At 38.1% G+C, this 18,668-nt stretch overlaps 1 protein-coding gene across 5 annotated transcripts in view; it reads left to right on the top strand.

Moving 5' to 3' along the window:
- The window catches only part of KDM4C (lysine demethylase 4C), a 274,533-nt gene that overhangs the window by 13,549 nt on the left and 242,316 nt on the right, over positions 1-18,668 (top strand). For 3 of the 5 annotated variants that reach the window (XR_012584902.1, XM_074569863.1, XM_074569862.1), the window contains 3 exons: positions 2,830-2,994; positions 11,373-11,548; positions 14,390-14,504. Coding sequence is in view for 3 of the 5 variants with exons in the window: in XM_074569863.1 (XP_074425964.1) it covers positions 2,851-2,994; positions 11,373-11,548; positions 14,390-14,504 (435 nt within the window). In the remaining 2 variants the exon portion in view is untranslated. Of the gene's footprint in view, positions 1-2,829; positions 2,995-9,862; positions 9,970-11,372; positions 11,549-14,389; positions 14,505-14,580; positions 15,513-18,668 lie in introns of those variants that run through there. The other 2 variants (XM_074569864.1, XM_074569865.1) reach the window with 2 other exon arrangements.

Raw genomic sequence — 18,668 nt, forward strand, 5'->3', positions numbered from 1 at the left:
TAGCAGTGCTAAGGTCTGATGTTTATAGTTAATACCAAGGAGTGGTATGCAGAGAGGCTCTTGCTTATACTTATTGGTATAACAACTGAGGTCACCTAATGTCGTTATTTGCCCCATTGGAGGGTTGGAAGTGGAAAAGTGTAGAGGGGTCACACCTGCGGGGAGGAGTGGACAGGACAGGTGACCCAAAACTGACCAACAGGGGTATTCTATCCTGTCTGCGGCATGCTCAGTATGAAAACTGAAGGATCAAAGGGTCAGCCTCTTTCTTCAGTGGCCGGTCTCCGCCACTGAAGAAGGTGTCTGTTCAGAGGAGGTGTCTGTTCGTCTGCCTTTGATCCCAATCTGTGTGTTCCTGAATCCAGTTCCTGAGTTCAGCTGCCATCTGTCATTGAGTCCAGTCTAGTTCTTTCCCAATGCCTGCTAGTGATGTGATCGTCATCCTGGGAGCTCAATGAGGTTTTATATATACTTCATAATTTTCTTGTTAATATTATTGTATTTTCTTTTTATCATTTTATTATTAGTATTTCATTAAGCTAGTTTAGTTTCTTTTCAACTCATAACTTTCACTCTCATTTTCTTTCCTCTCTGAAGGGACAAAGGACAAAGAGAGCATCTGTTGTTTATTCAGTGCCTGGTCCAGCCCAAACCACGACAGCCTAAAAGCTGATTTTGTACAGAGAAATCAAATATCCTGTTTGATTATATTTCAGGTGTCACTTTACTGTCAGTGAAGCATTATAAATAGTAAACACTGTCTATTGCACTTTGCAATGAAGGAAAGCATAGCTTCACCTTTGGTCATAAATCCAAGTTTTGTTTTCCTGGGGCTGGTTGTAGTAGCAAGATTATATGTGGAACTTTAATGGATGGGAATAAATGGTGTATTATACACAATCCAGCTGTTTACTGCTGAGGGAAGTTATCCCACTTGTACATGTTAAGGGATGTTTGCCTATGTGGGCTTGATAGTTCAAATACAAAAATACCCCCAAATTAAAGTGCCAGTGATTTTCAGAATGGGAGAGTTGCAGACATCTAGTTAATTTCAGCTCAAACAGGGATGGAGAGTAGTGTAGGGAGGAGAATGGGATGTTACTGAAGTTTGGAGTGTGGAAAAAGAAATTTAATTAAGTGCTAAGAATGGAGAGTGGCGTGCTGGGTGAAGTGGGGAGCAAAATGGGAGGAAAAATAAGGACGCTAAAAGTTGGAATACCAGTAGGAGAGTGAAACACGGAAAGACAGAAAGGCATCTTGCACATACAGCTTTCTTGTGCAGCGATTCATACCAAGCTAGAAGGGACATGAAGCTAATTAAATTAGTGCCTAACAAGCAAACCTTTATGGTGACAGTATGTGGCATAAAAACCATGGTTGCATGAATTTTGCAGTTGGAGAAAATGAGGAATGAGTTAAATTATATGTTCAGGAAATCAAAATCACAAAAAAGCTAGTCACAGTTGAGCTATTTGTATTCTAGGATGAGCGTTTTTGTAAGATTAAGGAAGAATTTTTTGAAAAATAGATAGAATTACAGAATCGTTTTGGTTGGAAGGGACCTTTAAGATCATTGAGTCCAACCATTAACCTCACACTGCCAAAACCACCGCTAAACCATATCCCTAAGCACCAGGTCTGCCTGTCTTTTAAATACTTCCAGGGATGGTGATTCCACCACTTCCCTGGGCAGGCTGTTCCAATGTTTGATAACCCTTTCCCTGAAGAAATTTTTCCTAATATCCAATCTAAACCTCCCCTGGTGCAACTTGAGGCCGTTTCCTCTTGTCCTACCATTTGTTACTTGGGAGAAGAGACCAACCCCCACCTCGCTACAACCTCCTTTCAGGTAGTTGTAGAGAGCGATAAGGTCTTCCCTGAGCTGCCTATTCTCTCCAGGCTAAACAACCCCAGCTCCCTCAGCCGCTCCTCGTAAGACTTGTACTCTAGAGCCCTCGCCAGCTTCATTGCGCTTCTTTGGATGTGCCCCAGCACCTCAATGTATTTCTTGTGTTGAGGGGCCCAAAACTGAACACAGTATTCGAGATGCAGCCTCACCAGTGCTGAGGTGGCACATGGTGATGTATGGTTGGAAATTTGAACACCTGCTGAAGCTAAAATATGCCTGTCAGTTGTCTGAAGATAATGTCTTTTCATGATTACTGTATCATGGTATGAAACAGAAATATGACTTTCTTTTTAGTCATCCTCAACATAGAAATGGAAATAAGAGGAAACACTCATTGTCTTTGTGTGTATCATTTGGATGCTTTGTTTCTGTTGAAGATGTGTCAGAGAATGAAGGATAGTACAGTCCTGTTGTAAAACTGCTGATGTGAGAGTTAGAAAATCCAGGTGTTCTTTTTCTATGTTTGCAGCGTGAATGGGAAGCGAGCAATCAATTTTTTCCATATACTAAATGGGAATAGTGATATTTTATCATATGTGTAGCTTTTTACTCTACGTTATGCATGTGTAATGTAAATCTCTAGACAGAAATGCAGCAACCTGCAGATGGATCAATACAGTAAGACACTAGTATGGTGTTAAAGGTTAACTTGACAAAACGTGCCATAAAAACAGAAGTATAGACTGGACTGTATAAATGTCAATCATGATAGTTTGTGCTGGGTAAGGACTGAATATTCCTAAAGGAGTAAGGAGAAAAAGTAAAGATCTGTTTTGTGCCTTTTATATTAGCACGGGCAGAGGATTTTGGAAGCTTTTTTCCTGTTTGAAACGTATGTTTAATCTCAGAAACTGTTTTACAGATTATTCTCTTCAGTGTATGTTACTGTTTTTCTTCCTTTCATTTTTTTTTTGTTATAGCTGGATTGAAAGTCAACCACAATGGCTGCCGTCATCTCAGATAGTCCTCCAAACCCAAGCTGCAAAATCATGACTTTTAGGCCTTCAATGGATGAATTCAAGGAATTCAACAAATATTTAGCTTACATGGAATCACAAGGTGCTCATAGGGCTGGAGTTGCAAAGGTAAGCATCTATAATGCAGAAGGAAAATTGTTCCTTATAGCTATTTTCACAATATCTGTATTTTGCTGATTGCAAAACTGACCTTTTTAGCATTTAACACGTTTTCCAAATGATTTTCCTTGAGTAGATACTGATCTGTTGCTGTTTAAAGAAAGAGCTTTTTGGTATCTCTGATGTTTCATGCAAACTAATGAAGATGATGTATAGTTTTCTCTCTAACTGTCAATTATTTCTATGTTTACTATAGCAAAAGAGGATCTCTTCTTAAGGCAGATTTAAACTAGTTTTTGGCAAAGCAGAACAAAATAGGGAGTTCAGAGCATAAATTGGAAAGCCCTGATCTACCAGATGTTGAACTTGGTCTTTTCGGGCTGTATATAACTTTAATGGAGCAAATAATTCCATTACAGTCAATGGGTGAGGCACTGTTTGAATGGAAATGGTTTTCTTTTTAATGGTGACTGTGTTATCTTTTTTTTAATGATAATTGGAGGTACACCAACGGCCATTGCAACTTGCCCTTTGAACAATGGTGTATCTAGGATCTTACAACAGGTGTTCCTCCCCTAACGGAGAGTGATTGTCAGAGATTAAGTCGATGTAATTTAGTGTTACATCATATAAGTATTTATACCTTATCTATTTTGCCACTTTTCAAAACAGCAGGACACAGTTCAGGTCTACAAATCCTTAGTTACTGTAAGTAGTCAGTGGGAATAGCCATCTGCATCACTGGTTTTTTAAGCTAGCATTGCAAAGTCAAGGCATTTAAAAATTGAGAGAAGAGAAACAAAACCTGCAATTCTTGGTTTCTCCCTGCCCACTCCCTCCTGCCCACTTCCTGTAAAACAAAGCAAAACTGAACCCCTCACACTCTGAAAATCCTGTAGTTTATTTTCTTTCTGATTTCTGAGGGTAGAATACATATAGGTCATATTTTCAAACTGTTTGCTGCAAACAGGAGTAGAATTGTGATAAATAGACCACAGAGGAAAGCCTGAGCTGAATTTTTCACATATTCAACAGTTATGTTATGGAACGCATTTGTTTCTGTGGGGATGAGCTATTGCAGTCCTCTCATCTTGAACGATAAACTTAACAGCAAATTCATCATAATGACATCTGTTGCTCAAATGATTTACACCATTAACATGTATGTGAGCAGGAGATTCTGGCTGTGTATCCCTCTGTGGATTATGTATATGGACTCAACACCAAAAAAATTTCTTATTTTCATATTGTTTATAGAAATAGCTTTATTTCAGCTGTTGGTAGTTTCTAATCATGTTTCATGGTCCAAAGAAATAGAATGACCTTATGACCAGCCACTGAGATGATGCTGATTTTCTTCCATTTAAATTTGTTTATTCATATATAATGTGCTTGCTTTTTTTGGTATATTGTGTATAAAACAAAGACAGGTATGCATAAATTGTACTCTTTGCGTTCTCTGGCGATATGAGGAAGCTATTATATGAGCCAGGATCAGTGTGTAATACGGTTGGAAAAAACAAAAAACGAACTAGTTTTGTTTGAAAAGAAGAATATTTGTGATATGCTATTTATGATGAATATGTCTGTCCTAGACTGCAACTAATCTTTTCATTCGATAGTATTCAAAATTAGAAGCTTCATAATTTGAAAAAAAACCCCAAAACCTTGTATTTTGTTTTCCTTTAAAAACTGTATCTCTCTTTTACCTTTTTGACAATTCTCAGGCGGTATATAATCAAATATGACACTATAATTCTTAAAAAGCCTATGCAAACTTCTGTACATATTTCTGAGACATTCATTATAATTAAGAGCTTCAGTTACTCTCCATCAGTTTTTTTTGTGGTGCTTCTCCATTTCTGTCATGGATTGAAGCAGCTGGGAACGCTGGTCAGTGGCTTCCTGATATGTAGTGCTCAGTACTCCTGTGAGGCTCTGGTGTACTTAAGATTAACTATGGGACTGAAATATGTAAAGGTTTGAGCCCAATATACTAGTAATTTGTGTGTGTGAACTTTAGGATATCTGGAAAAGGAGACTCTTCTGTGTCTTGTCGTTCTTGGTTGCAAAATTTCACCCAGTAGGAAGTGTAAACGGATAATGAATTTGTCTTATTGTAAATGTTCTTCAGATTTTTTGAGACATGAATCATGAATCTCCAGTCATCATTCTGTTTTGGTTCCGTATCTTAATTCTGGTTCCTTTCCTGCCATCCAGCAATGTCCTGGTGGACAGCAAGTTGACCATGAGCCAGCACCGTGCCCTTGTGGCCAAGAAGGCCAATGGTCTCCTGGGATGCTTTAACAAGAGTGTGGCCAGCAGGTTGAGGGAGTTCATCCTTGCCCTCGACTCTGCCCTGGTGAGGCCACATCTGGAGTACTGTGTCCAGTTCTGGGCTCCCCACTTCAAGGAGGACAGGGAAGTACTGGAGAGAGTCCAGCAGAGGGCTACCAAGATGATCGAGGGACTGGAGCACCTCTCTAATGAGGAAAGGCTGAGAGACCTGGATCTGTTAAGCCTGGAGAAGAGAAGACTGAGAGGGGATCTCATCAATGCTTATCAATAACTAAAGGGCAGGTGTCAAGGGGATCGGGTCAGGCTCTTTTCAGTGGTGCCCAGTGACAAGACAAGGGGCAATGGGCACAAACTGGAACACAGGAAATTCCGTCTGAACATGAAGGAAACTTTCTTTACTTTGAGGGTGACAGAGCACTGGAACAGGCTGCCCAGAGAGGTGGTGGAGTTTCCTTCTCTGGAGATATTCAAAACCCACCTGGACGCATTCCTGTGCAACCTGCTCTAGGTGACCCTGCTTTGGCAGGGGAGTTGGACTAGATGATCTCCAGAGGTCCCTCGCAACCCCTACCATTCTGTGATTCTGTAATTAAACCTCCATGTGTAGCCAATGTAGGAGAAAAGAGCAGAGCCATTGAGGATATCCAGAGGAGAGCAATGGGCATAGTAACATTAGGGAAGAATGTGAAAGAAGAGAATCTGAAATAGTTTTGCCTTTATTGTATACTATTAAATTTCTGTAGTATTGCTGTCATCTTCATATCCTTATTCCTAGTGTTGCCCTACACTCACCCTCCTGGCCTACCTACCTCCTCCATCCCTCCATCCCCACCTCCACCTCCCCGACGGAGGTTGTCACTACTCTCGTAGCACTTGGAGTTTCATACTGTTTCTGTTGAAGTCACTAAAACTGAACGTACACAGTAAGGGCAGAATTTGGTCATGTATTCAGGGATTTGTGAAATTTTGCATAGTATAATTTGGCTTGTTGGAAATTAATATTCCTGTGTTTATATGATTGAAAATGTGTATGTCTCCATTTTTTGTCCATACACCTAAGATTTAATTCCCATTCCGTCTACCACATTTCAGAACCATTTGGGAACCTCTTCTCCATGTACAGATTGCTAAAATGTGATAGCCTCAGGAGCACAAAAAATATTTTTATATATCTGTGTTTATATGCAAGTGGGTCATCTGGTGTGACCTGGGTTTACATAACACCTGGAATAATGTCTATGATACAAGAAAGCATAACAAAACCTTCGAAAAATGATTAATTACATTACTCATGTTTCAGTTGTACTGTGACTGAGGAAGAGCCCTTCTAACCATACCGTGTAGGTCTGCTTTTCCCTTCTTCTGTTTGATACTAGAATAGCAATTAAAGAATCTCTAGCTGTTTTCAGCCTGTCAGTCCATAGAATCATAGAATCATAGGGTTGGAAGGGACCTCTGGAGATCATCTAGTCCAACCCCCCTGCCAGAGCAGGGTCACCTACAGCAGGTTGCACAGGATCGCGTCCAGGCGGGTTTTGAATGTTTCCAGACACGGAGACTCCACCATCTATCTGGGCAGCCTGTTCCAGTGCTCTGCCACCCTCAGGGTAAAGAAGTTCCTCCCCATGTTTCGGTGGAACTTCCTATGTTCAAGTTTGTGCCCGTTACCTCTTGTCCTGTCACTGGGCACCACTGAAAAGATCAGGGCCTCATCCTCCTGACACCCACCCTTGAAGTATTTATAAGTGTTGATAAGGTCCCCCCTCAGCCGTCTTTTTTCCAGACTGAAGAGACCCAAATCCCTCAGCCTTTCTTTATAAGAGAGGTCCTCCAGTCCCCTAATCATCTTGGTAGCCCTTTGCTGTACCCTCTCCAGCAGTTCCCTGTCCCTCTTGAACCGGGGAGCCCAGAACTGGACACAGTACTCCAGGTGTGGCCTCACCAAGGCAGAGTAGCGGGGGAGGATGACCTCCCTCCACCTGCTGGCCACACTCTTCTTGATGCACCCCAGGATGCCATTGGCCTTTTTGGCCACGAGGGCACATTGCTGGCCCATGGTCATCCTGTTGTCCACCAGGACTCCCAGGTCTCTTTCCACAGAGCTGCTCTCCAGCAGATCAGCCCCCAACCTGTACTGGTGCATGGGGTTATTCCTCCCCAGGTGCAGCACCCTACACTTGCCCTTGTTGAATTTCATAAGGTTCCTCTTTGCCCTGATCTCCAACCTGTCCAGGTCTCGCTGTATGGCGGCACAGCCTTCCGGTGTGTCACCCACCCTCCCAGCTTTGTGTCATTGGCGATCTAGCTGAGGGTGCACTCTATCCCCTCATCCAGGTCATTGATGAATATACTGAAGAGGACTGGACCCAGTACTGAGCCCTGGGGAGCACCACTCGTCACTGACCTCCAACTAGACTCTGTGCCCCTAATCGCGACCCTCTGAGCTCTGTCTTTCAACCAGTTGCCTATCCACCTTACTGTCCATTCATCAAGCCCACTCTTCCTAAGCTTCCCTGTGAGGATGCTGTGGGAGACCATGTCAAACGCCCTGCTTGACATATTACTTAGTTGTCTTGAGACTTTTTATATTCTGATTTTCACTTTTCTTTATATATCTCAAAAAATCATATTTTTGTATAAAAAATAAAGCAACTAAGCATTTTTAAAACAAACCTTATCAAGTCAGTAGTTCATACTATGAAAGTTTAAGGGACATTTTCTGAATTTTGGAAACTGGATTCAAAATAACAAGAATAAAATATTTTTTTGTTGTTTTGATAGTAATATAAAATGAACATACAGAGAACCTAAATTTGTATTGAGTCTAGGATGTACAGCCTCAAGTACGAATGCAAAGAGAATAAAGCCTACCAGAGGAGCTACAAGCATATGCAGAAGCAGTAATTTAGGCTCTAAACAGAGGTCTCAAGCAGAGTAGGCATACTGAACACTTTAGGCTACGTGTGGAAGTGTAATGGGAGAAGACCTTTACCTGTGTGGAAAATAACTGTATATAAATGGGGATAAAATGACTGTAAGGCTTGCACATATTGTGGGAGGGGGGGAGTGTGAGGCAAAAAAAAAAAAAGCTCCTAGTACTATGCCTGAAACAAATGATTAAGGTACTAGGCAAACAACATTAAACCACTTCCAGAGCAGATAATACATTGTGGCATCCCTGGAGCAAATTGGCTAAAAAACTTTCATTAGGCTTTTGAAAATCTGGAATGAGTTTTAGGCATAGATAATGTATTTTAGTCTTACTGTTACAGAGGATCCTATACTTAAAAAGGAAAACAAGGAGTGAAGGCAATAGAACAAATGATAAAAGAGGCACACTGATAGCTTGATGGCTCTTGCTCTTTACTTGAATAAGAAGCGTTTTGGAGACTCAAACTGCATTTATATAGGACAAAATAGTTAAATTAATTTGCAGTCGCATTGGCAAGTAGAAAATTAATTTTGGAACACGATACTGAAAATAGAAGTTGGCAAGTACAGAAAAAACAATTTTCAGAAGAGTTGGGACAGAAGTAGCTACATAGAAATAGTAGCTAGTGCCGTTCAGGATCAGATGTAGAACAGGAGATTACCAGTATATGAAAGAGGATTTAACAGAAATTTATGCATTGATAGCACTCTGAAATAACCTCAGTTGTACTAATGTTCAGCCTTCATGGAGGAGACTGAGTGGTAGGTTATAACTAAGAAATCGCTATCTAAAACTGGATACATGTCACATTGAATAACACTGGACAGTGTTAATATGCTTAGGATGTTTGAGATACATATAAAGATACATAAATGAGAAACCCTTGGCTTGGGTTTTTCCTTTTTTGTATTTGAGCATTAAATAGCTTGGCTGATGAATTTGATCTAGGTTGCTCCCATGGAGTAAACCTAACTTGCCTGACTTTGAAGAGGTTATTTTTACTAAAGGGAATGTGAAGAGGCTTCAGTGGACAGGTTAGTGGTAAAAACTCAGAGACCTAGTCATTATTTTGAACTGACTAGCTGTGTGTTGCTTTGGACATGATATTTTAACATCTCTAATCCTTTCCCTGACCTTTGCTAGGAAATGCAAATTCTTTGTGGCAGGTACTTTTTTTATTTTCTGTTAAAATGATACTCAGCATATCAGTCCTCACAGAATTTGCCTCTCTAACCAGTAGTCTAATTACAGTGGTAATAAACATGCTCCAGTTACCTGGAAGGGGATATTTTGAACCTGCATTCGCAGAAGTATTTTTATTTCTTAAAACACACTGACCTTGAATTAAATAAGATAATGCAAATTTTGCTTTTCAGTATTCATATATTTGAGCCAAACCTACAAGTTCATGCTTAATAATCATGAAAATGGAAATCTCTGTGCACATACTTGATTTCTATGCATATATTCTGAACGCATGACTTCTCTGTTTCCAAATCAACATTTTGTATTTTCTTTATGTGTATATAATTTAAGACTTGTGTGAAAGAAACAAGTAGGAATCACAAGATGATTCGATTTTTTTTTTTTTTTTTCTCTAAAAGCAAACAACACTGAAACTTGCTAAGTAGTCCCTGTACAACTGAAGTCCTGTGGAAGCTGAGAAGGAAAAAAGGAAAAGAGGGGGTTGCATCTGTGTAAAAACTGGATAAATATGCCTGTTTATGTTTAAAATAAAAACATTAGCTATGAAAGTACGTTACTATATGATAACTTTTCTTCAGCTTGGTGTTTCTGTTTTGGTGTGTGTTGGCTAGCATGAATGGCTTTGACTAGATTTCTTTGAGGGATGGACTATTTGAGTACATTAGCAGTACAGTTTGCCCATTTGTGATTGTTTTCCAAAGGTAGCAAATGATCTCAGGATCTACCTGTATTATTTTTTAGAATTCCTTACTTTCTTGGACTGTTGTATTAGCAAAATCTCTAATGTACAACGTTGTGTGGAATCCTGAAATGCTTATTAGAGGAATAGCATAGCTAGCCTAGTGTAAAGGCTATCTTTAAGATGTGAATTAATTATTCAAGCAATGTAATTTTTATGTGGTAGATGCATATTTATGAAAGCCATCCTACTTTGTTGTATGTTGCTTTGGAAGTTTCCAGGCCAATGCTTGTGAAAACTTCATTTGAGCAGCTTGGAAAACAATGAATATAACGAGTGGATCAAAGAACATATCACTGAGCCTTTGGGCAAGTAAAAGTTCAAAACAAAAACAAAAACTGTGTTTTAAAACTGTTGCAGTTTCAAGTCTAGAGTGTTTTCAGTTTTCAGATAGAATAAAATATGCAAGGAATGTTAAAAATTACACAGCCTGCTAAAGAACACTGGTATGACTACAGGCTTCTTTGAAATTCCTAATGACTTTATTGCTAATGCTTTAGAATCTGCTGAGGAGTTTTCGTAGACTTTGGGCAATTCTGTGGTATTTGAAATAAAAGTGTTAACTTTACAATCGGTTAATCTGTGCATAGCTTTAATCTTTAATTATGATGTTTCAATCATATTAATATGAAAACTAGCGTATCTGTATTAGTGCTAACTCTTCCTGTAATAGAGTTGTACCCTGCAATTTTATGGGGAGTAAGTGAAAGATTCTAAAATCTAAAGCTCTCCAAAATATCTGTATTTTTTAATTTTTCAGTAAGAAATTAAGTTATTTGTTCTGTTTACACCAAATAACATTTGTACAGGAGACTGTCACTCTTTGTACGAATCAATTTTATTTATTTTTTTTTTAAATTGAGGATAACAATTTTATATCATGGAGTGTGAAGTGTTTGTGAATCATAAGGCTCTGATTATAAAATATTTGTGTGTTATTACACATGTATGTTTGCACAGTTGCACGATTGTATTGCTGTAGTTGAGTGAGTTGGTGCATGTGAATTGAGGTGATGCTATGCCTGTTGTGAATTGGTTTCTGCATTATCTAGGGGCGCTTACATGGTCGGTGAGTTATTGTGAAACAGCTGGTAAGCAAGTGCTCATCTGTACGTGTGGGCATATTTGACTGGTCCTTTCATTTTTTCCAGAAAGTTTTGAATTGGTATTGTAGCTGTTGATGTCTTGTTTTTTTTGTTGCTGAATTCAAAGGTTATCCCACCAAAGGAGTGGAAGCCAAGAAAGCATTATAATGATATTGAAGATTTGGTGATTCCTGCTCCAATTCAGCAGATGGTCACTGGCCAGTCGGGGCTCTTCACGCAGTACAACATTCAGAAAAAGCCAATGACAGTAAAGGAGTTCAAGCAGCTGGCCAACAGTGACAAGTATGTATATGGGGGGATCTAGCTCAGGAAGACAAATATTTATTTGTTCCCATATTGTGGTTTCTTTGAATTGTGGTAGGCAGCTGGTGATTTTTTCACTTACTCAGTAGAGGTTTTCCTGTCTCCTAAGTTGTGAAAGGATACCACAATATGAATCTTGTTTATGTTTCTGTTATTGAAAGTGTCTGGTACCATGGCAGCAGGAAAGCATCTGAAAAACCTGAGACATAATGCTTTATGTCTGCCTTTTTTTCTTTCTGTTCTCTGTAGCGAGGTGGGTGTCAGTCTCTTCTCTCATGTAACAGGCAATATGACAAGAGGAAGTGGCCTGAAGTTGCGCCAGGGGAGATTTAGATTGGATATTAGGGAAAAATTTGTCACTGAAAGGGTCATCAAATGTTGGAACAGGCTGCCCAGGGAAGTGGTTAAGTTGCCATCCCCGGAGGTATTTAGAAGACGTGTAGATGTAGTGCTGAGGAATAGGTTTAGTGGTAACTTGGCAGAGTTAGGTTAACGCTTGTACTTGATCTTAAAGGTCTCTTCCAACCAAAACCAGATTCTATGATTCTCACAAATGCTTATGTTGAAAATAATGAAGATGAGACAGACTTATACCCAAGTTTTATTTTGAATCCACATAATAATGTTTAATATTTAATTCTTTTTTTTTTTGGCCTAGGTACTGGAATATCCCATCATCATGTAATTCTGAAAAAAACCAACATGTTTTTTAACTTGCCCAAAAGTTTTTGCATTAATCTCAGAGACCTGAACTGCTCCTAGCAAATGTCTATGTTCTGGTTACGGCAAGATGGATGTGAAGGGTGGATGTGAAGGGCTAGGTGCTATACTAAAAAGTTTCGAATTGGTGGGCATTCCAAGAAGGGGGTGGTGATAGAAAGAATTCTTCCCCATTCCTTTTGGCCACATAAAAAGAATAAATTCTACTTCAGTATTTCCTCGAAACTGACAAAGAATAGTTTCTGGAAAATGAGTGAAAGGATCCTAGAGAGAAAAGATACTTGAATATAATGAAGGAAGGTAACACTGTCCTACTTTGAAGGAAAGTTTTTCTTGTTAAGTTAAGAAATTAATAGGTAAGAAGAGAAGCTGTTATCAAGATCAGGAAAAACTAGGGCATGAAATGCTTTTTAAGAGGCTCCACAGCAAATTTTCCATAATATCCACACCTTTTGTAAAAGTGCAAGACTGGTCTCCTTTTTTCAATTAAAAAGGATTTCAATTAAAAAAGTATGTTTCTGCCCATATGTTACTTGTGGAAAAATTGATGTTATCACACAGTTTTCTTCCTGTGGTAACTGGGAAGGGGAACCTATTTAGTAGTTCTTAAAATTACTTGCTCAGTAACTGTTAGAGGGGAGAATAAAATGTAAAACCTTTTTAATATCTGATGTCATTTTCTATGATACCTGATTATATGTGTTTAAAGTCTATATTTGATTAACCCATGATAAAATGAGAAACACTGATTTTTTAAAAAATAGTTCAATAATGCAGAAATACTGTGAAGAATTTAGTATGTATCATGATATTAGTTAAGTTCATTATATTCTTTATCATGGAAGATATTTTGGAAGTGTTTCTGATTTCAGTTTTCATGTTTTTTACTGAAATCAGTTTACAGCTTCATAGGTGAAGTGAAGAACAGTTGGGAGGGCTTCTTACCTTTCACTAGCTGTGTGTGTTTCTTACTATTCATTACAACTGCTGAGAAACTGTGTCATATAAACTCCAATGCCACTCTTAATGCAGTCTATATTTCTTAAATATTAAGTAGCTGAGAGCTCCTATTCTCCCATAAACGTAATTTTGTTCTTTAATGAAGAAGACTTGTCTACTAAAGAGCCTTCTCTTGAGTATTGTGAAGTTACCCATTTCCTTTGTGAAAGAGGTAAGGGCCATGAACATCTAATTGAAATCATAGTTGCCTTTAAAAGCATTGTGTGTACTCAGTTTAATGCATTGCATCTTTTATTTGTTTAAGCATTCACAATTCACCATTGAACCAAGGTGATTCTCCACCTTGACCTCTGTGAAATATGGGCATACTTGTATCCCGTAATCAAGATACTTGTGTTATGGTAACTGAGTTTATGTATCCACATTACTTAGAGCCAAGCAGAAATACAATCTGATTTCTAATTATGAGAAATAATTGAAACAACTCCATTGCTGAGAAGGCTTTGGTTAAGATGTGTTTTGCTAACTTGCTTGTCTCTGTTCTGTGTTATCGATGATGTAAATGTACCTGGTCTACTTAATTCTTGATATCAACTGTTTGACATGTTTTATGCCTTTTCTCTAAAGGTTTTTCTGGGGAAGGAAGAAGAGAGGAAAGTACTATTTTTGCCTGGCAGGGCTGCTGCTTGGCAGAATGAATACATTTGAGTGTACATGAGTAAACAAACCTGTCCCAGAACTACCTCTGTGTTTTCGCAGAGCTGGTAGTGAGGCAGGAAAATAACAAATATTTGTCAATTAAGTGTCTGTTCCATGTGTGTCTGTTTTATGGAGGAGGAACAAAGGGGAGGGCCTCAGCCTGAGGACAGTGAGTAGGTGTGGTGTTTAGCAGCTGGAGACTGAAGAAAATGTTGTATGGGTAGGTGTATGACTTCAGTTACTGTAGCTGTCAGGTAGGGATTACATGTTATAGTGAATCATGAACCTAAGAATCCAAGACAACTAATAATTCCTCTATTTCAGTGATTTTGAAATAAAGTGATCTCTTACAATTCAGTTTGCAGGATCAGAAGCATAGTCCATTGTGAAGGTGGTTGTTGAAAGACTATGCTGAACCTTTGCCTACCTCTTCCTCTGCAGATACTGCACCCCAAGATACGTAGATTATGAAGATCTGGAGCGTAAATACTGGAAGAACTTGACTTTTGTGGCACCAATTTATGGAGCAGATATCAATGGGAGCATTTATGATGAAGTATGCATAGCTTTTTATGAAGTTTATCTCTTCCAGCCCTCTTCTAAAGGGTACTGTACTTAGAGGATACCTTCTTGCTTTGTGACTGAGAATCTGTCTTTCTTTTGAAATCTTTGCGTTACTCACTTTAAAGACTCGAAGCAAGGCTGAAATTGACTCTGCATCTACAAGAGTCAGACAGTTCTGTCCTTAGACAGTAGGATATTGCTACTCTTCCTGATCATAAGACTCTTCCCTTTCTTCACTTTGAACTCTCCAGAACTTTGAGATTCCTTCCTATTTATTTATTTGTTTATTAACATTTCAGTATGTGTATTACCTGTGTACCTCTGTGGAAACTTAGTGATATTTTAAATAAGCTTTACTTTAAAATTAAAAGATGAAATGAATTATTTCTCTCTTTCACTGAGGAAAATTGATAGCTGTACTTTATACACGCTTGGAATGCCTGCAGTTTCCTGGAAATGTGCTTACAATTACTGTGTAACTTTTCATTAAAATAGAAAAAATGGAAACTTTCTAAGGAAATGAGTTTTGCTGGTCACTTGCCAAGATCTCCATGGATAAGAAGGGACTCAACCCGGATCTCATTATCCAAAGAATTACAGAATGTCCATTGATATCAGTTAGGCTATGTGAGTAGCTATAGGAACTAGGTATTGAAAGGATTATTTAAGCAACGACAGAAAATTTTTAGCATTTCAAAGAAGATTTGAGGATTTAAAAAAATACAGAGCAAACTTTTCTGCAAAAGAATCTACCATGTGTGGAGTTCTTGAGTTATTTCATGTTCTGTGTAACTGCCTTCTCCAATCATTCAAAAAAAAAAAAGAAAAGAAAAAAAGTAGAATTTCGCTGTGGCAGATGGTCTAAGGCTCTGCTAATACTTCATATTTCTTCACAGAAGACAAATTACTTGAAGACTCTGTCCAAAGATAAATACGGTCAGCCAAGATGGCTTAAGGCAATTCCATTTTTGTGCTAGGTTATATGATCTTTGAAAGATAGGTATGAATGTCTGATGGTCTATTGTTTAGAGAAAGCAGCAAGTCCAAATTCTATTGTGTATCCAAATAGCTGTATAAAAATTATTTAGAAAATAGTTGAAGATTCTGATTTCGGGTGTTTTGGTGCAGAGACATTCAAGGTGGCTGTTGCTTTGTGGAGACCAAAATGGGGCACAGGAAAGCAGTATTTATTTCAAGAAATATAAGCTTACCCTTTTTCTTCTCTCATTTTTTTTTCTTTAATATTGGCAGATAATGCCTTTTGGCGTAGCTCTTTATAAAGGTACACTTTGTTCTGATTGTGTTTTCTTTGGTCTTTAGTATCTTAAGGTTACTGTTGCATGAGCAACGTTTCCAAAGAAGTAAGAGTGCAGTAATATCCCGTTTTGAAGTTCTGACTGTTCAGAGAGAAGGACAGAGATTTCCTTCTCATGGAATTGCGCTCTCATTAGGTTGGGAGGCTGACGAAGGGAGGTCAAAAAAGCAAAGGGTGAAGTGAGAAGAGCAGCATTCGGCAGTCTTAACCATGATGTTATGTGCATAGTAAGATGAGACAAAGCACTTGAAAGTTGCAGGGAATGGGGGATAAAGGGGTGGGGGAGATAACAGCAATAGGTAGCCTAAAAAAAACCTTAATGGCTATGATTAAATGGGTATTATTCAAAAATAAATAACAAAGGAGAAATACTAGTGAAAGGAACAGACACTGAGGAAAGCATGTAAACAGATTGAGCAGTTAATGTGACAGTCACGTCATGGTGTACAGCGCAGTGGGGTTTAGAGGAAAAGAAGGAAGAGCCCCTGGTACCAAACTGTTGGTGAGAAGGTTATGGATGCCACTGATCAAAATGCTTTCTCTTAGAATATTTTTGCCGAAGTTAATTTTTAGCCAGCAGGTGGTGTACTTGCACAGCTAATGTTTTTCATGTCTTACCTGAAGATAGTGCTAAGAAAGGATTTTTTTTGGCTCTGTTTGGAATTAGAGGTTGTTCTTACGTCTTCATTCAGTTTGCTTCAGGATTGTAATTATTCTGGGAAAGGAGATGAATATAGCTGACATGTTGGGCAACATACAGCAGAAAGAGGATGGTGGGATTAATTTGTTGTAACAGCCTATTTGCGATAAAACCAAATGCTTATTTTTACAAAATGCATTTTATAGAAAACAGTGTGTTATAGATGTTTAATACAGAAAGGTGAATATCTGACAGAAATCCAGGTAGAAAGTAAACAGGAACTTAGTGAAAATGTGATGTATACATGTACTTGGGCCATCAAAATTAGTGAGAAGTGCTACTGCTCTGCAAGTACTTATTCTTTAGTTTAAAAGTTTGCCAATTACATTTTATTTTCCACATGGTAATGTTCAATTTTACATTGAGACATCTGTATCTGAAGCATGTGAAGCCTTAATTTTTACTATTTAGATTATTTAAGAAACAATATTGTTATTTGTGGAATAACAATGTGGGCTTCCGTTGTGTCAGAGAGATCATAAATCTTGTAGTATTGTTTGCATTTCTTAGATCAGAGGATGACAGATTCTGAAGGGTTTGGAACATGGGGCAAAATTACAAAGCCTGTATTATATGGAACAGCAAAAAAAAAAAAACAAAAACCCCAAACAAACAAAAAAACAGGAACAAAGCTAAAGCTATAAATGCATGCTTTGAAATTTGACAACTACCATCAGTGATTCAAAGTTCACCCTTGTGATATTTGGATTATTCTAGACTCTCTGTTGTGTATTTGTAACGTATTTATGGTTTTTGATGATTTTGAACACAGATTAAATGTTTATGAATAAGGAAATAACCTATGAAAACAAGTGTTCTGTACACTGTATAGAGCTTTATAGAAAATAAATTTAAGATAGCTGAATGTTATCTTGAAATATTATTCTGTGCTGTATGCATTTTAATTGCTGTTACATTTAATTACAGTACTTTGTAGGAGAAGGACGACGTAGGTGACTCAAGAAAAAGCATTGTACTAAGGAACAGATTATAAGGATCGTTATTTATGTTAAGATTATAAACATTATTAGATACATGTCCAAGGTTCTGTCTTTTTGTTGCTATAAGGTCACCTGGACTTGAGTGAAAATTAATATTCGTGAAAGAGTTTGTAATGTCTCACTAGCTGCAGTTGTAAAACTGATTCATGAATGCATTATGATCACCTAAGAGTTATGATTGCTTAGGAAGTTTAATTGAGCAGTGATTATTTATTTTTTTTATTATGTTATTTCAAGAGAACTGTCTTCCTTGTGAGTTAGCATGATTGTAATGCCAGCTTAGACTATGAAAGACTAGCCTGTGAGAGAGTTGCAAAAAGTTACTGTTCATGTCAGTAAAGGGAAGGAGGAGAGTTACTTTGTTTCTGATATCATAACTTTATTGACATTTTATCAGTTTATCTGGAAATTGTACCTGTGTACGATTGAAGAGCTCAAATAACCTTCTTCTGTATAGGCTCTGTTCTGGTGAACTACCATTAGGCCTTTCACTTCCATGCCACTCCCAGCTGTTGTTTAAATCAAACCACCAATCACTGAGGCAACCAGTTAAGTTAGTTCCTTGTTCTATGAGATACAGGGACTTCACACTAACTTTTCCTGTTTCTTTTTTTTCTTTTTTTTTTTTTTTCATTAATTTGAAATCATATTTGTATGGACAGATGGGGAAGACGTATGAAACCCCTACATGGACTGATTTAGCAACTAGGGGAAAAAAAATCTTCCTAGTTTCAAACGAAGTTCCAAGTAAAAGTCACTGATTTGATGTTTATAACAGGTCATAAAACACATCTGACTTCAGTGCTGTCAATGGAATATGCTATTCAGTATGGAAAAGACAAAGTTTGGAAGAAGCATGTATAAACATTGTTTTGCCTCTCTCACCACTCTTCTTCAGCTCCTGTCTTAAAGATACTGCTTTGCTTCCCTTTTCCATCTCTTAGTTTTATTTCTCCTGATAAGACAGTTCCTAATGCCTACCTTCTCCTATGTCTAAGTTGTGGGGAGCTTATTTGATTAGTAATACAAGAGTGATGGATTCAGTGGAATTTGTCGGCTAATGGTTATTTTTTGCTAAATTTTAGGTACATCTCTAATGTAGTATTAGCTCTAGCAACAGATGTACTCAAGTTTCCTGCT

The sequence above is a fragment of the Larus michahellis genome, chromosome Z (genome assembly GCF_964199755.1).
Source record: "Larus michahellis chromosome Z, bLarMic1.1, whole genome shotgun sequence".
In the NCBI taxonomy this organism is placed as follows: domain Eukaryota; kingdom Metazoa; phylum Chordata; class Aves; order Charadriiformes; family Laridae; genus Larus; species Larus michahellis.